The sequence below is a fragment of the Monodelphis domestica genome, chromosome 1 (assembly GCF_027887165.1).
Source record: "Monodelphis domestica isolate mMonDom1 chromosome 1, mMonDom1.pri, whole genome shotgun sequence".
Classification (NCBI taxonomy): domain Eukaryota; kingdom Metazoa; phylum Chordata; class Mammalia; order Didelphimorphia; family Didelphidae; genus Monodelphis; species Monodelphis domestica.
In genome coordinates this window covers 504,798,549-504,821,150 of record NC_077227.1, presented here as the reverse complement: position 1 = coordinate 504,821,150, position 22,602 = coordinate 504,798,549, and the positions used below count along the sequence as shown (strand labels likewise).

General features: G+C 40.9%; 1 protein-coding gene across 3 annotated transcripts in view; it reads left to right on the top strand.

Moving 5' to 3' along the window:
- LOC103099626 (somatomedin-B and thrombospondin type-1 domain-containing protein-like) overlaps window positions 1-21,320 on the top strand; it is a 45,110-nt gene extending 23,790 nt beyond the window's left edge. For all 3 annotated transcript variants that reach the window (XM_056812964.1, XM_056812963.1, XM_056812962.1), the window contains exons 3-6: window positions 7,906-8,100; window positions 14,349-14,427; window positions 19,836-20,012; window positions 20,901-21,320. In XM_056812964.1, the coding sequence (XP_056668942.1) occupies window positions 7,906-8,100; window positions 14,349-14,427; window positions 19,836-20,012; window positions 20,901-21,018 (569 nt within the window). In that variant the 3' untranslated portion in view covers window positions 21,019-21,320. The remainder of the gene's footprint in view (window positions 1-7,905; window positions 8,101-14,348; window positions 14,428-19,835; window positions 20,013-20,900) is intronic.
- The last annotated feature ends 1,282 nt before the right edge of the window (window positions 21,321-22,602 follow it).

Sequence of the window (22,602 nt, the reverse complement as noted above, 5' to 3'; positions counted from 1 at the left end):
TGTGTAGCACATTAAGGTTTTTCAAGTGTTTTACATATCTCATCTTATTTGATCCTTATTACAACCCAGTGAAAAAGGTGCTATTATTTAATTTATCCCCATTTTATAGATGAAGAGACTGAGGCAAAAAAAAAGAAGGTTATGGATGAAGTATAGATCACTTGAAGTTCATCAACAGGTTCCATATGTAATTGATTTTTATCTGTTATGCCTTGGGCAACTTTAAATTAATTTTGTCATCAGATTGCCCAAGGCAGTTCATGACAAAAAAAGAGATTGAAAACCTGTCTTTGGTTTGGTTGGTGGTCAGTATCCCAGATTCTCAGTCATGCCCTCATGGATATGACAGTGGTCTCCCTGAGTTCACCCCATTATCAAAGCTTCAGACTCATCAGGCCTCATGACATGAGACTTCATCCGCATTCCTTTTCTTATTTCCTGACTGATGGTACACCCTGAACTCAGAGTCAGCTAGTGTTTCTGCCCATCTCTGGCAAGCACCATCCAGTTTGGCATTTGCTATGATATACGTGTCCTTTGAATTTATTAGCAAAAGCCTCCCTCAAAGCCAAGAATGCCAAAATGTGTATGAGATAATGAGTTTCCTTCTCAGTAAATTCATTACTAGCAAATGACCATTTGTTGTTGGGGGCCCCAGTCCCAGCATTCTCTTAGTTTAGGTTGAATGTTAGTTGAAATATGAAGGTCAAGAAAGTGAAGTTTACTTCTCTCTAATATGGCAAGAATGTACAACAAGGACACAGTGGCTCTTAGCTTCTTTGGCTATGACCTCCTTTGTCTCTCCTTATGGAAAAATTCCTGGTCATTAAGGCAGGATGTGATGAAGGACATCATGCCTTGTGTGGTCTTCAAAAATATACTACGTCAGAGGAACCTCATTCCTTTTGACTGGTACTTTTTAAGCTCTTAGGTCATCAGGAAGCTGCATCAAGGAAACCAGGGGTAATCAAAAATTTTGGCTCCTTTTAGGGAAAGCTGATCTATGTTGCACAGTAGATAGAGTGCCAGGCCTGTAGTCAGGAAGACTTATCTCTCTGAGTTCAAAATCTGACCTCAGACACTTAGCTGTGTGACCCTGGGCAAATCACTTAGCCCTATTTGTCTCAGTTTCTCCACCTGTAAAATGAACTGGAAAAGAAAATGCAGACAACTGTAAGATCTTTGCCAAGAAAACCCCAAATCGAATCATGAAGAGTTGGACACAACTGAAACATCTGAACATAACACCAAATCCTTGTTGCAGGAAAGAAGAAGGAAGAGTGGTTCTAACACCTCTTTGTGGGGAAATTCTGGTATATGTTCCTATCACACCATTGCTTTTCTAGGATAAGATTGCTCAGAAGTCTTCCAGACCATATGCTTACTTGGATATGAAAAGCTAGCCCTAATGCACATAAGACTTAGACCCTAAAAAATCATTGATATTTCTTGTCCTAATGACCTCATATGGTACCAAAGAAATGAGAATGCCCTTTTTGGCCCTTCTGTGTTTAGCTCTTCTCAACCACACACCTACAAGAGAGACAGCAATGGTGGCAATTTTCTGGTTATTGTTCAATTGTTTTAGTCATGTCTGACTGATTCTAGGCATAGGAGACAGCCTCGATGTGCAACATGTGCTCTCTGTTGTACATGAAGATGAGTAATGTGTGATAAGCTTGGCAAGATAGTCTGAGGCCAAATTGTGAAGGGCTTTAAATGCTTAATTGAGCTCGTTTTTTTTTTTAACTTAGAGGCAATAGGGACACCCCCTCCCCCGACCCCAACCAAGTTTTTGAGCAGGAAAATGACAAGCTTGAATTTGTGTTTTAGGAAGTTTATTTTGGCAGTTTTGTGGAGGAGAGATTAGAGAGAGACAGAGAAATTGGCAGCTTTGTGGAGGATGGATTAGTAAAACGAGATTGGCAGCTGGGAGTCCAATGGGGAGGGTATTGCAAAGTCCAGGTGAAAAAAAGGCTCTCTACTACCATAGAAGGAACTGATGGAGTGTAAATGTAGATGGAAGCATACCATTCTTCACTTTATTTCCTTCATGAGTTTTTTTCCCTAGTATAAATGATATGTATCTTCTTTCACAAAATGACGAAAATGGAAATACATATTGTATGAGAGCACATGTACAACCTATATGATATTGCCTTCCATCTCAGAGGGGGGGAGGGAAAGGAAGAAAGAGAGCATGAACACAAAATGTCAGAAAATGATGATTAAAAATTATATCTACATGCCATCTGGAAAAAAATAGAATTAAAAAAGAGGGGAAAAAATAGCCCAGGTATGAAGTCTGAGCTCTAGTGGTGGCCATATGAATAGAGAGAAAGGGATAGCTACCAAGAAATGTTGTGGAGGGAGAATCAGTGAGTCCTGGCAACTAATTGGAAATGGGGGATGAGGAGAGAGAAGAGCTGAAGATGTTTCTTAGACTGTTAACCTGAGTGAGTGGAAGAATGATTATGCCCCAAATAAAAGTTGGGAAGTTTGGAGGAGGGATGAAAAAGGCTCTTATCTTTATGAAGTGAGTACTTTGTCATTGCACTGGCAGGCTTATTATCCTTTCTAGAAGGCACCTCACTTCATCTTCCATCTATTTTTCTCCCCAGGAAGGTTTTAAGTTTTTTTGCCAAGTTCTTGTCCTCCACAGGAGGTCTAGCAACTAATTTCCAGACATCCTCTTCAACCTTTATTTCTTTGGGGACACTGGAGTGTTCTTCTGTATCAGGTAATTGGCAAGAGTACAGACATTGTTCCAGCCTCCTTTTAGAGCAGTCTAGCCAGAATAGCTTATCAAAGTATTCAGTGGATAGCTCTGATACTAACAGCACTCAGTGGAGTTGCTTTGATACTAGGTTTTATGAACTTTTTTTTTTAAGACTCTGATTTGTATTTTTTCAATGAACAAGCATTTATTTTTTCTTCCTCCTTCTTCTTCCCTCTTAGCCACTGAAAAGAAGAAATAAAACAAAACTCTTTTAACAATTATGCATAGTCTTGCAAAATAAATTCCCACTTTGGTTAACCAAAAATATATGTCTCATTCATACAGAGAGAGCTAAATGATGCAGTGGATAGAGTGCTAGGCCTGCAGTTAAGAAAATCTTTGGCCTCAGTCACTTACTAGTTATGTGAACCATGGTCAAGTCATTTAACCTTTATTTGCCTTAGTTTCCTCATCTGTGAAGTGGGTATCATACTAAGCACCTACATCCTAAACTTGTGAGGATCAAAGGAAATGATATTTATAAAGCACTTAGTAGGATTCCTGAAACATAGTAGGTAATATAAAAACCTTATTTATTATTATTATGATTACAGTTCTTCATATTTAGTTAATCACTTCCTTATCAGTGGACAGGTAACATTCTTCACCTTAGTCCTCTGGAGTCATAATTAACATTACATTGATCAGAATTCTCAAGGCTTTTCAAATTTTGGTTTTACAATATTGACATTATTATATAAATATCTCTTCTGGTTTTGCCCACTTCACTTTGCATCACTATTTCCTTAAAATGTTTTTTAAAAAATTTCTTTTTACATGTCAACACAATTTTTAATAATTTTTTCCAACATTTGTGATCCATGTTCTTTCCCTCCCTCCTATCTCTTACCCCCATGATGGCCAGTAATATAAAATAGGTTGTATATATATGTTATCATACAATACATATTTCCATGTTCATCATGTTGTGAAGAAAGACACATATTGCTTACACTAGAGAAAAATTCATGGAGGAAATAAAGCTTTAATGGCATGCTTTAATCTTCACGCAGACTCTCTCAGTTCCTTTTATGGTGGCGGATAGCCTTTTCTGTTGTGTTGTCCTGGATTCTTGCATTGTTGACCCTGCATCACTTCTCATAGCACAGTTGTATTTCATTGTATTCATATGCCGTAATTTGTTCAGCTATTTTCCAATTTATGGGTACCTCATTAAGTTGCCAGTTATTTGCCAACACCGAAAGAGCCTCTACAAATATTTTTGAACATACGAGACTTTTTCCTCTTTCTTTGATTTATTTTGTGGTATAGACATAGTAGTGGTGTCACTGGGCCAAATGTTATGCCTAGTTTAGTAATCTTTGAGACATATTTTCAAATTGTTTTCCAGATTTTCTTTCCCAATTCATAGTTCCACTAATAGTATAGCAATTCACCTGTTTTCCTGTAGCTCCTCCAATATTTGTCATTTTCCCTTTCGGGGGCAACTTTGGCAATCTGATGGCAGCATGCCAACTGTACAGTGGTGGTCCAGTCATCTTTCTAGTTTACCCTGGGCTCAGTCAGAGTGAACCAAACAATGCCTTGATAATCATATACACACATTCACAGGCATATAATTTGCCCAGGACAGTGATTTTATGAACATTTAAGGAAAATCCAGTCTGAAACTAACTCCATTGTTACAGAGTATTGTGTGTAACAAAGCCTGAGACAGTTGCTATGGACATTGAGGAGTTAAACATCTTCCCCTTGACTATACAAGTTGGTTAAGTGACAGAAGCAGAATTTGAACCCAGGTTTTCCTGAGTCCAAGGATGTTTTCTTTCTACTTCTCCCTTTGAATAATAATAGCTGTCTTTTATATGACATTTTGAGGTTTGCAAATTGTTTTACATATATTATCTTGTTTGATCCTGACAGCAACTCTGTGACCTATGAGTTGTTCTCCCCATTTTCTAGATGAGATAACTGAGGGTGAGAGAGGTAAAGTGATCACACAGTGAGGCAATTCTGAGATGGGTTTTAATTCCATAAATTCCTGACTTTAGGTCGAACACATTATCTCTTATGCTATATGTTGCTGAGACACTGAACATTGGTACTCTACTGTACCACAGTACTAAAGGAATAGTGAAAACAATAGTTGGTGTACTCAGGAAGGGTTACAATGGGAAACAATAATTTAAAAAGACCAAATTGTGAGTTGGAAAAATGACCAAAAATATATTCAGCAGGTTCTGATTCAATACTTATTTAAGCTTATAGGCTTACAAGAAAAAAAGCTACCTAATGCAAAAAAAGGGAAGAAACTTTCCCAGAAATTATCTGTACATATAACTGGGTTTTCCCCACCCAATGTGACAGGCTCCCTCTTCTGACATGTTCCCTGTCTGTGTGAGGCAGACTATAGTCTTTCCAATACCATTTCCTTTCTCGTATTCCCAGGACCAGGGGTTATTTCTCCTTTTGTGGCATTTTCCCTATCTACTGACAAGTCTGTTCTCATTGGTTAATTCAAATGTTGGTAATCAAAGTTGCCTAACTAGAAAATAGCAGGAACCAAAAATTGTAACAGGTATCATCAGTAATAACAGTAATGACAGCTAACATTTCTATGGTGTTTTAGGGTGTGCCAAGGGCTTTATACATATTATCACATTTGAGTCTCACAAGCCCGAGAGGCAGGTGCTATTATTATACCCATTTTATAGATGAGAAACGTGAGGTCTAGAGACTTGCCCACAGCTTCATAGTGATAGACATGGGACTAAACTCTCCTGGCCTCCAACTTACTCGGGTGCCATGGTGGTATGTTCCTGCGCACCCTGGGCTGCCTGGCTGGTTTTAACTCAAGGCATTTGGGTGCAACAATATTTTCTAAGATTAAATTAGTGTTTTCTACTTGATAGATAGTGTAGTAATATACACGGTATCTATTATGTATATACAGTGTGTATGTATTCAAGATATGTGCCATGTATATATGTAATATACAAAGGATCTAGGCAGCATCATTTTCTGAAATACTGTCACCTAGTGGTACATGTTTGCTATGACATGTGGCCCATTCCCTGAGCACTTTGGGAGGCAATTTCTTTAGGCTGAATAGTCTCATTTTTCTCTTTGTAGGTATGTGGATAAATTTGGGGTTCTTCCCCTCAGTAATAATTCCCACTTGCTATAGGGGGCAGTCACATTCGAATAGATTCTATTAAGAAGTGACTTTTCCATAATATTGGACATTACCAATATTCCTCTCCTGTCTCGCCTAAGTTTTCATGTGTTAAGGTAGGATTTGGGGTGAGGAAAGAACAAGAGGAAACATGTAAATAAATTCCGATTTATTGTTTGGGAAGAGTAGGAAGGAATAAGGGTTTAGGAGTGACCATACTTAATTTAAAAGCTAATATCTATTAACTATCTAAACTATATTATTAAGCTAAACATTAACTTCCCAATATCCAAATCTCATACCAGGAGCCCAGTCACTAATAGGGCCAGGATCTTAAGTTGACAGATGTCCAAGTAGGTCCAGAGATCTCACTGATGCTGCCAGCAGCTAGGTCCAGAAAACCTCTTTCCTCTGTTAGTCACAGGGAAAATCCTCTTCAAGACTTAGGTCCTTCCTGGAGAGCAGACTCTGAGATGAAGCAACCATTGAGCATAGAATTTTCCCAGATCCCAAAGCTCAGGGATGTGTGACCCTTAGTCATACGCTCCTGTCAATCAATCTCAAAGGTTTGCATTTCTCCGTTTTTGCAACAGTTTTTGCAGACCTTTTCATCCTTTATCACACATGACACTGCTTGCTTGTGACTTTCCTTTTACCTATTGAGGTTGTATTTATTAATTTACTTGACAGATTTGTCATCCATGTTCTTCTTCAAGGCTGTGGGTGTGCCTCAGAGTTCTATCCTTTTCTTTCTCTATGTTCTTTCTCAGATAATCCTTAACCTATATGAATTTAATTCTCTCTGCAGGTGACACTCACATATACACAGCCAGTTCATACTTTTCCCTGAGCTCCATGTCTGGCTCTCTAACTATCTGCTGGACAGTTCTGATTCCACACTGTTCATAGGCATCAGCACATCCAAAACTGAACCCATTCTGTTGTTCCCTAAGCCCAGCCTTCCTCATTTTCCTGTTTCTGTAAAGGGCATCATCATTCTTTCAATTTCCCAGGTGTGAAATTGAGGAGTCATCCTCAACATTTTACTTTCATTTATCCCTGCCTAGCCAATCAGTTTTGAAGGCTTGAATCTACCTCCTCAATCATCTCTCAGACCTCTCCCTCCCTCCCTCTCTCCCCCTTTCCCCTTCGTTCCTTCGTTCCTTCGTTCGTTTGTTCCTTCCTTCCTTCCTTCCTTCCTTCCTTCCTTCCTTCCTTCCTTCCTTCCTTCCTTCCTTCCTTCCTTCCTTCCTTCCTTCCTTCCTTCTCTCCTTCCTTCCTTCCTTCCTTCCTTCCTTCCTTCCTTCCTTCCTTCCTTCCTTCCTTCCTTCCTTCCTTCCTTCCTTCCTTCCTTCCTTCCTTCCTTCCAGGGTTCACAATCCTGGGAGGTAGGTACTATTATGATGTTCATTTTTCAGATGAGGAAATTGATGCAGACAGTGGTTAAGTGACTTGCCCAGAGTTATACAGCTAGTGACCAAGGCTAGATTTGAACTCTTGTCTTTCTGACTTTAGGTTCTGGGCTCTCTCTCCTGTACCACCTGGCACTTAAATGGAGAACAGGGGGGCTAGCTGATCACTTTTTCTACTTCTTTAGGTATGTATGGTTTGGATTAGATTGCCTCTGAGGTCCTTTCCAACAGACATTTTATGCTTTGTGGGTGATAATAATGATTATTCAGGTTTTATATTTGTATGTATTTTGCTTTATACCATTCACATTTCTCATCTATTTGTCATTTGATCATCCTAGCCTTCTTATAAGACATGCATCATAATGTTTGTTTTACAGATGGGAAAACAGTGATATAGAGATTTTAAGTGACTTGCCGAATCAGTCAGTGGTAGAGGGTAGACTTGGAGCTCAGTGTTTTTTCCATCACAACATAATTCTCACTGGAATTTAATTTGGCTAGAAGTTGGTGAAAGGCCTGGAAAGGTCTGGAAAGCCTGGGAGAGTCACATCACGAACCCCTATTTGTTCCTACAGCTGTGACCTGTGTAGTGTCAGAGTGGAGCAGCTGGAGCCGGTGTATTGAGCCCTGCACCATCAGTTTTCGAGTTCGGAGGAGAAGAGTCCTAAGAGAGCCCAGGAACGGTGGTGGCCGCTGCCCCCCACTGGAAGAGAGGGCTGGCTGTGTGGAATACTGGAGCCATCAGGGTGTGGAGTGCCAACAGGCCCTGAGTGAGTGCCAGAAATGGGCCAAAGAGGCAAGATGTAAAGTTGAATCTTTTCTGAGACTAGAAGCTGGGGAAACTTTCAAATACCAGAGTGGCTGCTGACCTCTCTGGGCTTCCTTTAAATCCCAGCTAAAATCCAGTCTTCTACAGAAGGTCTTCCCGAACTCTTCTTATTTTCAGTGCTTTCCTTTTAAAAATTGTTTCCTATCTATCCTTTCTATAGCTTGCTTTGTACATACAGCTATATCTTCCATATCACTACTTTCCCTATTGTGGTTTTGATATACCACAGTTTGGCCTAAGAAATTAAATGGAAATCTTTTTTTGGAAGTTTACAGAAGCTACAGATGACATGTGAAGGCCAGCAGACAACACAGGAAATTTTTAGAAACACAGAAATGCCTACTTAACCCAAAATGTATAATAAGGTACTATAAACATCTAATAAAAGAAAAAGAAACAATTTAGACTTCTCTGGTATGGAGGGAGAGCCAGAAATTTTTAATCAGATTTCCCAGACTGAGAGGGCAACACCTATCATGGAGGGATTAGTTGGTGGTAAAGGGGATAGAGGAAGAATGGAGATTTCTCCCTGAAAGCAGGATCTAGGAGAGGCAGCTCATGTTTAAGGTTGGTTCAGAGATAGGAGAGGGGGAGTGTTGATTAATTTCCCCCTTCAGCCTTCTCTCTTCAGCTATGGCTGCTCTCACAAACTGGCTCTTGACTTCCTCCACTACTAGAGCCTAAAGATTTCTTCTCAGGAAGATTACTCTCCCCCCTCAAGCTGTGCCACTCACACTTGAGTCACTTTGGGAAAGGATAACAACTTTAATATAAATTAAGTCAACTAGGATAACACAAAGAAAATGGCTGGCAGGATGGGAATTGGTGAGGAAGTGGGTAGGGGGGAAGGTGTCCCTTTTCTAACTACCCCTTTCCTTCCCTCCTTGAGTTTGGGGGAACTCAGGCCTTGGCAGCCTGAGCCCCCTGAGAGAGAGTCAGGTTGACTGACTCTGGGTTTGGCCCCCTGGCCACAGTTCAGACCCAGGGTACCGGGAGCTGTGAGGTAAAGTTTTGACAGAGACTCAAATATCTTCTTCAGCTGTCCCTTCAGTTGGGAATTGGGGAGTGGGGTGGAGAATGTCCAGTCACTAGGAGAGGAAAAGGTGAGTATATCCCCAGGAGAAAGGTTTGACCAGACCTTCCTCCCAGGCTTCTCAAGGCTGAGAGAGATCTAACTGAAAACCCAGCAAGAGTCTTCTGGATTCTCAACATTCCAGACCTCCTGGGACCCCTCCCCCATCGAGCAGATCCATCAGCCCTTCACTCCTTCCTGGAGTGCAAACCCTCTGCCACATACCCCAGTACTCTGTCCCCCATGTGGAAAGGATAACTGTATTTGTTTGCTTGTTGTCTCCCCTGATTTAGATAGTAAACTTGGGGCAGGGATTGTCTTTTGTCTCTTTTTGTATCTCAAGATCTATAGTAGACACTTAATAAATGTTGATTGATTGATTGATAGTGAATAGAGTCTTAGACTTCAAGTCAGAAAGACATGAGTTCAAATTTGACCTTAGATAAGAATAGCTCTGTGACCCTGGTCAAGTCATTTAATCTCTCACCTTGTTTTCTCAACTGAACAGTGGAGGTGATAATACCTTATTTCACAAGATTGTTAATAATAACAATAACTGGCATTTATAAAGCACTTGACATATCTCTTAATCCTCACAACAACCTGGTTAAATAAGTTCTATTATCACCTCTGCTTTAGAGATGAAGAAACTGAGATTGAGATAGGTTAAATGACTTGCAAACAAGTGTCTGAAACAGGATTCAAACTCAGATCTTCTTGACTCTCAGTCTAGCTTTTGATGCATTTTACCACCTACCTGCTTGCTACAGAGAGAATCAAGTGAAATCATAGAAGCAACATGTTTTGCAAATCTTAAAGCACTAGATAGATATGGGTCATTGCTATTAGCATTATTATTATTAACCCTGAAGCAAAATAGGGCACAGAGAATTTTGGATTTGGGAAGCTCGCTAGACTGTAGCATTATGGAGCAAAAACAGAACATAGAATTATAGAATCTTAGGGAAAGACTGGTCTAATTCTCTGGTTTTCTAGATATGGAAACTGAGGTTCAAGGTGGGAAAGTGACTTGTCTTGGGTCACACATCAAATAAATGACAAAGCTGGAACTCAAATCCCATCTCTGCCTTCAAGTCTAGAGTTCTTTCTACTCTAAGATCCAGATCATCATCTGGAGGATGAGGGCATTATTTAGTGACTCTCTAGGATTTAATTTCCAAAAGCTTCTAGTCTTACCCAACCCAATCAAATTTTGAAACTCTCAGAAAAAAAAAAGGCTTTACTCAGAGCCAAGAAGACCTAGATTCAAGACCTTGCCCTATTACATCCTGGTTATGTGCCTCTGAAAAAGCAGGAGTTTTTCAGGGTGCCTAAGTAACTCTCTAAGACCCAAAGTTGCCAAAAAAAAAAGGTGCTTCCCTGAATAGGCAGAAGGAATTTCCTCATCTGGGAATTCATTCTACTAATGAAATCCCAGATCTTGTGCCTAGCCAGAAGGTTTTCAGGTTTTACTTGTTTGGGTGGCACATCTGTTTCATTTTGCCCTGTTTTGGAGTTTGAATTCTGGGGTACTTGTGTATCTCTTGGGCTACTCTTCTCTTCTTCAGTCCTTAATTTCTTCATTTTTTTTAAGGTTTACAAGCAATTTAGTAATAAGAATTGCTAACATTTATAGAAGACTCTAAGGTTTGCAAGATGCTTTACAAAAGTCATCTAATTTAATCCTCACAACCATCCTGGGAAGTGGGTACTATTATTATCTTCATTTTACAGAAGAGGAAACTGAGTCTGAAAGAGAGTAAGTGACTTACCCAAAGTCACACAGTCAGTAAATGCCCAAAGCAGGATTTAAAATCAAATCTTGACCTCAAGTTCTTCACTCTATTTTGATGCCTGCAGAAATCAACTTTTCATAGTCATGAACAAAGCGAATGTGTCAAAATCAGTTAGAGGGAAAGATCAAAGTAATACTAATACTAGCAGGGGGCAGCCAAGGGGCTCAGTGGATTGAGAGTCAGACCTAGAGATAGGAGGTCCTGGATTCAAATCTGACCTCAGGTACTTCCTAGCTAGGTGACCCTGGCTAAGTCATTTAACCTCCGCTGTCTCTATACTTCTTTTGCCTTGGAACCATTACACTGTATTGATTTTTTTCCCCATTTTTTAATTTTTTAATTTTTATTTGGTCATTTCCAAACATTATTCATTGGAAACAAAGATCATTTTCTTTTCTTCCCTCCCCCCCTCCCACCACCTCTCCCATAGCCCACGCGCAATTCCATTGGGTATCACATGTGTTCTTGATTTAAACCTATTTCCGTGTTGTTGGTATTTGCATTAGAGTGTTCATTCAGAGTCTCTCCTCAGTCATATCCCCTCAACCCCTGTAGTCAAGCAATTGCTTTTCCTCGATGTTTTTACTCCCACAGTTTATCTTCTGCTTGTGGATAGTGTTTTTTAGATCCCTGCAGATTGTTCAGGGACATTACACCGCCACTAATGGAGAAGTTCATTACCTTCAATTGTACCACAGTGTATCAGTCTCTGTGTACAATGTTCTCCTGGATCTGCTCCTCTCGCTCTGCATCACTTCCTGGAGGTTGTTCCAGTCTCCACGGAATTCCTCCACTTTATTATTCCTTTGAGCACAGTAGTATTCCATCACCAACATATACCACAATTTGTTCAGCCATTCTCCAATGGAGGGCATCCCCTCATTTCCCAATTTTTGGCCACCACAAAGAGTGCAGCTATGAATATTCTTGTACAAGTCTTTTTCTTAATTTCTTCATTTGTAAGAAGAAGATCATTTATATAGAGAAGTGGTATCAAACTCAAATAGAAACATAAACAACCAAACTGAACAACAGAGTCCCTCCGAGCACCACACTGACTTAGAAAATCACAGATGAACATTATCTATGTTCTATTTTTTAAATTTCTTTATTAAATATTTCACAATTCCCTTTTAATGTGGGTCACTCCAGAGTGTGGCTGTCTGCCTGGGCTGTGTGTTTGACACCTCTGAGCTAGATAATATCCAAGGAACATTCTAGCTTCAAATGCCATAATCCTTCCTCCTCTTCAGTCCTGCTTCCCTTCCCCACAGGCCTAATCTCAGGAATGGGAATGGAATTCTTATTCTGGGAATTCCAGGTCTTATCCTGACAACTAGGACCAAAGTATCAGGAAGTGGGGGTGGGGTGGGCATGGGGGAATGGGAATGGATAGCCAGGGATGAAACCTGTGGAGGATCTGCTCCTCTTTTTATTGGCCTATATTTCAACCAAACTGGACAGCTTGCTATTTCCTGATCAGTCCTGTACGCTTCCATTTCTGCTCTGTGCTGATACCTATCCTGGTACTTGGAATGGAATTCTCTTTCCCCAAATCTTAGGGATGGAAGCAAGGGTTGTGTGGTAAATGTTTAATAACCTGCTCTCTGAAAATAATGCTTCTTTTTTTTTAAACAATATTCCAGGACACATTTTAAAAGTTTAACTTGCATTACTAACATTTTCTCTATCACTTTCTCCAACTGAGGCAATCAGCAAAACAATAAATCAAGCCCTGATATGTGGTTATTTACTGATATTTGATGTGTAAATGTTCACACTGAAAATTTAACCACAAGCTCTCAGAAGCCTGTTTGAACTTGCTCCAGCACACCTCTGGTTGGAAAGATACTCAGAAATCATTCAGTTCAATTTTTACCTGAACAGAAATCTTCTCTACAGTGTCCCGGGCAAATGATCATCCAATCTTCCCCTCACTGTACCTCCATTTGTTGATATCTTCTATGCTTTGGATAGTCAAACAGAGGTCTTATGCCCCTAAAATGAGATCACTTTGAATGAAAGAAAAAAATATCAATTGAAAAATGACATCAATTGTAGGCTGGATTTTAGGGTTAATACAAGGCAGATTGGAGACAAAAGCATAGTCTAAATTCAGCCTTCTCTGGTCATTGTAACTCATTTTTGTTATTAAGTACTAGGAGAAGCAGGAGAGAGAAGAGCCACATGTATCTGTAAACCATTCACAGTGTCCTGGGAGAGATACAAAGTTTAGAGATGAGACAGTTGCTGCCTTTAGGGTATTCACAGTGTAGTGTGGTCGGAAGACCACTGGGTTTGGAGTTTGGAGTTTGAAGCCTGCCTTTGTTACTTACTGCTGACCCTTGGGCAAATGACTTAGCTTTGGACCTTGGTTTTCATAGCTCTAAAGTAAGAGGTTATATTTGATACTAAATATCAGTGCTAAGGCAGACAATCAATAAGAGCTAGGCAACTGGGGTTAAAATGACTTGCCCAAGGTCATATAGCTAAGAAGTAGCTAAAGCCACATTTGAATCCAGAATCTCCTATCTTTAGGGCTGGCTCTCTCTCTGCTAAGCCACCTAATGCCTCTAGCTATCTCTTAAATTCCCTTCTGTTGCTAACAATCTATGTTTTAAGGTTCAGATCCATTTTAATCCTACAAAATGTGGGGTTCTAAGGTCCTTCAAGCACTAAAATTTTCTGACCCAATGAACTAGGTGTAAAAGCCAAACTCTACTGCAGACAAATTATGGGTAGGATCAGGAAGCCCTGCAATTGACTTCCTTATGGGTCAGTTCCATCCCTTCCTCTAATTCCCAGCTTGGATTTTTTCTCCCAGTGTGTTCCCTGTGATATGCTTTTAGAAGAATTTCCCAACCTCCTGTGAATTCACTCTTAGGTTTTCCTCCTCCTCCTCCTCTCCTCCTCCTCCTCCTCCTCCTCCTCCTCCTCCTCCTCCTCCTCCTCCTCTCCTCCTCCTCCTTCTCCTCCTCCTCCTTCTCCTTCTCCTCCTCCTCCTCCTCCTCCTCTCCTCCTCCTCCTTCTCCTCCTCCTCCTTCTCCTTCTCCTCCTCCTCCTCCTCCTCCTCTCCTCCTCCTCCTTCTCCTCCTCCTCCTTCTCCTTCTCCTCCTCCTCCTCCTCCTCTGCCCCCATCAACAGACTACTTGTTGGCTGGAGGAATGGTGAACCTAGACTTTCAGGGCAACTGAAGGATTATTTTTTCCAATAGATTGGACCAGCCTCTGTCCTCCTGCAGATGACTCTGTTGTGTCTCTAGGAGCCCTGGCTAGGGGCATTTACTCACACAGTCCTGTTCTTTCTCTCTGGCTCCCACAGTCCCAGCTCTCATAACCACTGGGGCCTTCCGGAATGGGAGGAAAAAGAGGGCCCTGGCCTACGAGAGAAAGTCAACTGGGTAAGTAGGAGAACCAGAACATAGAAAATGTCTTCTTGGGGTAAATGTGGGGCATGACACTTCCTTTCTGAGTCTTAGTTTCCCCTTTTGTAAAATGAGGAATGATAATCTCTGCCTTGTCTACTATGTGGGGCTGCTGTGTGGGTCGAATTCATATAAAACCTCAAATCTCTGTGTAAATGCAAGTGACTCCAAAAGGTCCACAATTTTATCAGTTTGGACACTTTCTTCACCAGCCCCAATCTCAACCCCTCTGCACCATAGGAGACTACCAGTCTACACTGGTTGCTATGGACATAAAAATCACACCCTAGTGGCCAGTTTTCAGGCAGTGAATCTTTCCATAATTAGCTAGGCTGGGCCTTGAATGACAGGCAAACATGGCAAGTCCATCCCTGAGCTCATGCTCAAAGACTCCATCTTGAGAGGTCTTGCCAGAGCTCACACTCCACTGGAAAAACCTTCAAGAACTTAGGGTCATGAGCATCCCATGATGATCCAACATTGGAGGTCTGTGATGGAGGATAGATAAATGCCAGTTAAAAGAACAAGAAAAACACAGCCTAACTCTTGGCTTGTTTTTGCTCTTCTTGAACATTTCTCCCTTGTAGGACTCTTTTTCCTACTGAATCAAATCCAATCTCCTCCATGATGGAAAGTTCCCTGGCCTAGACATGCAAAAAAACTGGGTTTGGACCTTAGCTCTGAGAGTTACTAGTGATGTGACTGAAGCCTAATCAGTTCTCTCAGCCTCAGCTTCTTTTGCTCTAAAATGGATATAATAATAGCATCTATCTCATTGGGTTACTTGGGGATTATATAAGAAAAAAAATAAAGTTATGTTGTTGTTACATTCTGAGGTTCCTTCTAGTTCTGACATTGATTTTACAATATTAAAGCAATATAGATATCTTCATTGTTGCTATTATACTCATGTTTTCTCTGAGGGCCATGAAATGAAAAGAGAACATATAATATTGGAGACAGGCACTGTTAATGGATGGTCCATTCTTATAGGAAGATTCATCTTCATGGGTTCAAATGAGAACTCATTGACTCAAGAACACTTGACCATGAACAACAAGTTTCTCTGTTTGCCTCAGTTTCCTCATCTGTCAAATGAATGGAAGAAGGAAAAGGCAAACTCCTCCAGTATCTTTGCCAAGAAAATTCCAAAAATGAAGAGTTGGATGTGACAGAAAATGGCACGATGAGTTTTCCAAAGTTCCTCATCTGCAAAATAAAAATAAAAATACTACTTATATGGCACATAGTAGGTACTAAATAAGTGTTCTTTGGATGGATTAATGAACATTTTCCTCAGAAGGCTATGCCAGGGAAGTGCATTGTGGAGCTTAAAGTGCTATGGAGATTTCAGTTAGTATTATTGTTAACTAGTTTTTAGGTGATGCAGTGGATAGATCAAGACCTGTGTTCAAATCTGGCCTTACACACTTATTAGTTGTATGACTGGGTGAAACACTTAATCTCTCTTTGTCTCAGTTTCTTCATCTATGAAGTATGGATAGTAACAGTACCTACCTCTCAAGTTTGTTGTGAGAATCAGATGAAATACCAATTGTAAAGGGCTTAGCAACAAGGTCAAGCACATGTTAGCTATTGTTACTATTGTTGTTCCTGATTTCAGGAAAAGAAAATATGTTACTAATGAGTCTGTGAGAAAACTGTTCATTAATCCATCCAAAGAACATTTTTTTAGTGCCTACTATGTGCCATGTAGGTAGTATACTGTGGACTGGGAATACAGAGGAAAAAAATTGAAACTATCTTTGCCCACAAGGAGTTTCCCTTCTATTAAGGGAAACAATAGGTACTTGGAAAATTAAATATATAAAGACAATGAAATTTCCCTGAGGAAAGTGCTAGTAAATATATGCTCAAGTTCTTGTTAAGAAAATATGTTTATAGGGAAACTAGGTAGGACAGTGGATAGAGGGCCAGGCCTTGAGTTTGGAGGATCTGGGTTCCAATCTAACCTCAGACACTTCCTAGTTGTGTGACTCTGGACAAGTCTCTTCTGTCTTGGAATTGATACTTAGTATCAAAGATAAGGGTTAAAAAAAGAAAATATGCTCATTCTTCATATGGATAATGAGTATCATTTTTCTTGCCTTTTCAGTGGGTCAGGGAGAAAGTTTAGAGAGGGGAGAATTTGGAACAGAAATTTAAAAAAGAGAGAGAGAAAATATGGTCATTGAAGAGCCCACATTGATCTCTGTTCTTATCTCACTGCTCTCCAACATGTGTGACCCTAGCTCTAGTAACAGCTTATGTTTCTAGAAGGAAAGTACTCCCCTCCCCCACTTAATGACACTCTAGAGCATCGATGGTAAACCTTTTAGAGACCAAGTGCCCAAACTGTACCCTCATGCACATGTGAGCTCCCACATTACTCCAGACAGGAAAGGAAGAAAGTGTTCCCATTGGGCTGCTGGGCAGAGAGGCAGGTGATGGGAGAAATGTCCTCAGGTACATGTGGACAGGGGGAGGAGAGAAGCCCTTTCTAGCATGGGTGCCATAAGTTCGCCAACACAACTCTAGAGTAAGTGCTGAATTTTACAGAAGAGAAAATAAGCCCCTAGAAGGGAAGTGATTTGCCTAAGAACTCACTACAAAATGAATAGCTGTGTCATAATCAAACCCAGGTTCTTTGACTCCAAATATTGTCACTGCCCACCTCTTTTTGGTTTTACGGGAGGAAATTATAGCCCAGAATGGAGAAATTACTTGTCCCAAGTTACACAGTGAGTTAAGAGACAAGATGAGAACTAGAAGACTGTTGGGAATCTGATTCCCAGCCCAGGGCCCTCTATAATGTGTTAGACTATCTTCCCAATGGAAAAAAAAAGGGTTGCTTCCTTTCTGGGAAGGTACTAGCTTTGGGGAGAGTGTTTTTGAACTTCCTTTAGTTTAGTGGGCTACAGAAGAAGGGTCAAACTCATGGCCTACAGGCCACAAGTGGTCCAAAATGCTGTTGAGTGCTCCTGAACCACATGAAAATGGAATTGGGAAATATTTCAACTAACCAACAGCCACAGATATTCTATATTAAACCGAAGCCACTCTGTAGCCTGCAGGGATCCCTGTGCATGGTTTAGTTTAAGTTTGACACCACTGCTCTCCAGCACAGACTGGGATGGTCCTGGAAACCTTGTCCTTGGCCATTCCCTCCCGCCCCAAATGATTTAGAAAAGGACCACAAAACTCCAGCTCCCCTGGTTATTTCTGCTGCTGTCACTAGAGGGCACCAGATGCAAATAATCAACAGGCATGTTGGTGGGGAGGGCTGCTTTTTTTCTCCTCAGCAGGGGACGATATTGAGTTTTCCTTCCCCTCTTCCTCTCTCAATAGTTCTTCCCACACTTGGAGGCAAATAGAAATTTTGGAATTTGAATTATATTGAGGTGCCTTAGGACAGCTTCTTGGATGAAGAGATCCAGTGGAAAATTCTTTTTTACAGTAAACCATTCTTTTATAAATGGAATCATCACTTCCCTAATTGGAAATTTTTATATGGTAAATTTATTGAAAGGAGGGGCAAACCCATGTTTCTTGGGCTGATGACTCCACTTTTAAATCTTGAAGCCCAGAAAATATTGGCTAGCAACCGTCAACGTGTAAAAGCTCAAGTTTCTTGATGTCAATGAAATGTGGTTATGAGTTATAGGTTCAGTTGCTGTTGGTTAAATAGTACTAACACACTTTTTTTGTGAATGGGGGCTCCCCATGAAAATCTTTGTAGGTATTCTGGGCTGGCAGTAGAGTCTACCTCAAAAGCACTGTGCCCACTTCCTAGCTGTGTGACCCTGGGCAAGTCACTTAACCCCTGTTGTATAGCCCTTATCATTCTTCCACCAATGCATAGTGTTGATTCTTTTTTTTTTTTAACTTTACCTTCTATTTTAGAATCAATACTGTATATTGGCTCCAAGACAGAAGAGTAGTAAGGGCTAGGCAATGGGAGTCAAGTGACTTGCCCAGGGTCACACAGCTAGGAAGTGTCTGAAGCTAGATTTGAACCCAGGACCTCCCATCTCTGGGCTCTCAATCTACTGAACCACTGAGCCACCTAGCTGCCCCCCATAGTGTTGATTCTAAGGCAGAAGGTAAGAACTTAAAAAAAAAAAGGTAGCGTGCTATAGTAAGCAAAAGTATGGGATATGGACCCAGGGTAGCTGGGTTCAAATCATGACTTTGCTACTTTAAAATAATAATTGTTAGCAGTTATATATTACTTTAGTGTTTACAAAGTGATTTATAGAAATCATCTCATCTGATCTTCATAACAACCCTGTGAGAAACATACCTTAGATATTGTTATTACCATTTTACATATTAGGCTCAGGGAAATAAAGTAACCTGTCCATAGTCATTTAGGTAGTAATCATTGGAGTGAGAATTTGAACTTGATTTTTCCTGAATCCAGGTATAGTCCTCTTTTCACTATTTCATACTTTTTCTTTTCTTTTTCTTTTCTTTTTCTTTTTCTTTTCTTTTTCTTTTCTTTTTCTTTTTCTTTTCTTTTCTTTTTCCTTTCCTTTCCTTTCCTTTCCTTTCCTTTCCTTTCCTTTCCTTTCCTTTCCTTTCCTTTCCTTTCCTTTCCTTTCCTTTCCTTTCCTTTCCTTTCCTTTCCTTTCCTTTCCTTTCCTTTCCTTTCCTTTCCTTTCCTTTCCTTTCCTTGTCTTTTCCTTGTCTTTTATTTTATTTTCTCTTCCTTTCTTTTCTTTTCCCTTCTTTTATTTTCTCTTATCTTCTTTTCTTTTCTTTTCAACCTTTCCCTTCCATCTTAGAATCCATACTGTGTATTGGTTCCAAGGCAGAAGAATAACAAGAGCTAGGCAATGGGGGTTAAATGACTTGCCCAGGATCACACAGCCCATATTTGAACCCAGGACCTCCTGTCTCTAACTTGGCTCTCAATACACTGAGCCACCTACCTGCTCCCAGTCATACTTTCTTTTGTATAATCTTTGGAAAGTTGATTCCTTTCTCTGGTTCTCTCTCTCTCTTTTTTTAATCTGTAAAGACATAAACAAGGGAGAGGAAGAGGCTCCAATGGGGAAGTATGAGCATAACAAGGATTGACTTATCTGCTCTGGTTGGTGGGCTAGAAGTGGGAATGGTTTTGAAATTTATTATTCGGTCAGCTAGATGGTTCAGTGGATAGAGAGCCAGGCCTAGTGATGGGAGGTCCTAGGTTCAAATCTGACCTCAGACACTTCCCAGCTGTGTGACCCTGGGCAAGTCACTTAATCCCCATTGCCTAGCCCTTACCACTCTTTTCCCTTGGAACCACTATATAGTATTGATGATAAGATGGAAGTTAAGTGTTTGAAAAAATAGACTCTATGTATGTATGTATGTATGTTTCTCTCTATTGGACACAGGTATTGTGTCATGTTCCGGCTTGTGACCATCGCTGTGGGCTGCCTTCAGACAAGAGCCCCCTACACTCAGTGGATGAGGTACCTCACCCAAGGGCATACGGTCTGCGTGTTTTGTGAGCCTCCTGCCCTGGATATGAAAAGCCTTCGATGCTATGGGGATGGTAAAGGATCTAGAGGGTAAGAGTCTGGACTTTGGCATTGGGTGGTGTGTGTGTGTGTGTGTGTGTGTGTGTGTGAGGAGGGGGGGCGGGATAGAGAATGAGAGAGAGAGAGAGAGAGAGAGAGAGAGAGAGAGAGAGAGAGAGAGAGAGAGAGGAAAAATCACTTTTCCTGGTTTACAGTGAGCTAGACAGAAGGAGGTTACCAGAGGGAAGAACCCAGGTCTAGGAATGGAAGTTACAGAAAAGCAAATATTGGCTCACTATTAGCAAGAACTAAAGATTAGAACTGTCTAACAGTAGAATAGAACTCACTGACTTATGAAATGACTTATTCAACTGATGCCTGATGTCTGCCTCTCCGGGAGCTGAAGGAGGTATTTCCATGTTAGGTGGGAGGTTAGAATTTCACCCAGGTAACCTTCCCTGGGCCTCAGGGACTACATTAGGCTTCTGGGGTCCTCTCCCCCTTCAGAGCTTTGATTCCCAGATCCTTTCCAACTCAGATTCTGTGTTCTAACATTGGACAAATATTAAGTTCTAAAAATTCTAGGTTCTAACCCCCCATACAGCTAGGATCGTTTAGGTTCTCAGAGTGTTTCTAGCTCTAAGATTCAATGTTCTTTGTCCCCAAGTTGCTTCCGGCTTCGACCTTCTGTTTTGTTTTGGTTTTGTGCCATCTTTGGCATTCTTTATCCTAACATTCTCTATTTGAAGGTTCTCTCCATCTCTGTGTGATTCTGACATTCAGACTCTTTGTTGGTTTATTTCCAACCACTGCAGCCTTGGGAGATGGAGATCCCTATGAAATGCATCCAGATGGCCTTGTGACGACCTGTGGTTGATTGGACCGACATGCAGGTGCTGCCCCCTCCAAGGTTTACGTTGTATGCTTTGTTCATTGCAGGGACCAGCTGCTTCAGTGGCAAGCTGTTGGCAATCCCAGCTGTAGAGGGACCTGGAAGAAATTTCAGCAGCTGGAAGCCTGTTCCTGCCCTGCTGTCCACAACTTCCTGTTTGTCTAGGGGCCGTGAACTTGTGCTATGTGTCCATGGAGGGCCTCTGAACTTTGGGATACCAGTAGATGGTACCTTCTTCCAACAACTTGCTCCCCTAAGACTGAAAGCACCCCATGTCTTACATTCTTTTGGCCACGTGAAGGTCCTCTTCACTTTTCTCCCTACTGGTCTTCAAAACACTGGAAATCTCCATCCTCACTCCTTTCCATTTTCTGTGCTTTTTATTTTTTTGCCCCCCCCCTTTGACTTATACTAATGTGACCAGAAACATTGCTGTAGAGAATAAAGATGTTTTGGAGAAACTATAACTCAGCATTTTTTTTTAATAATCTGACTAAGAAGAAAACCAGACTGAATGGTAATGTTGGTCCTTAGCAAAGGTCATCTTAACTTGGGTGTGCACAGTGTGAGTGTGAATGAATGAATGAAAGGGCTCAGATTTTTTAACTGCCCTGGTGCTGTCAGACTGCTTGCCTGCCCATGAGGACCAGGCTGACACTTGTTTTTGGTCAGAAGGTCCTTATTCTAGAAGGACTTGCTAGCAAGGTGCATCATAGTGACTGGCTGGACAGTATGTCTAGATCAAGGAAAAGACATGGTTCTTCAAGATTGGCTTCCTTAGGTCCTCCAAAAGAATGCTTACTTATGGTTTACTGGCCCCCATTTCAATTTGAATTTAATACCACTGCTTTAAGAGAGGAACATGGGAGAGAAGAGTCCAGTCTAGGCATAGATGATTAGAAGAAGGAAGGGCAGGTCTGGGGGGCTGGGGGTGGAAAGTAGTTCATTTGGGTGGGAATGGAGAGTACAGGAAGGAAAATAGTGTGAGAAAAGACTAGAGAGCTAAATCAGCTCCAGATTAAGGAAGGCCTTGAATGTTATTCTGTAGGTGAGAACAACCACTGATACATAGAACAGTGACATCACTGATCATGGAGGTGCATCAGGGCACGTCCCTGGGAAGGGGCATAGGGACAGATATGAGAGTGAAGATGAGAGTCCAAGACAGGAGATTAATTATGTAGCTATTCTCATAATTAGGCAAGAGGAGATGAGTGATGGAAGCAAGTTGGGAAGAGGCATTCTTGATCCTGGGGGTCCTGGGAATGGCTTGTTAAGACTGACAGGCTTCCCCTTTCCTGACCCACCTCTCTGAGAGCTTAGCTCTATTGTTTCCTCCTTATACAATCTTCCTCCTCTACCCTATCTACCTGCCTTTTCTCTTTGTGGGAGGTTTGGGACAGAAACAAATATGTTTCTAACCTATACCGTATCCTGTTATGGAAATAGCAATGAATGAGATATAGTTCTCATGCTCTTAAAGAGTTTATAATCCAGCAGAGGAAATTGTTTATAGAAAGATTTAAAAAAAAGATTTCAATTTTAATTGGGGAGGGGGAATTACTTATTTAAAAAACTCTTTCCTTTCATCTTAGAATTAATAGTGTGTATCGGTTCCAAGGTAGATGAGTAGTAACAACTAGGCAATGAGACTTAAGTGACTTCCCCAGGGTCATACAGTAGGAAGTATCTGAGCTTAGATTAGAATCCAGGACCTCTCATTTCTAGGCCTGGTTTTCAATTCACTGA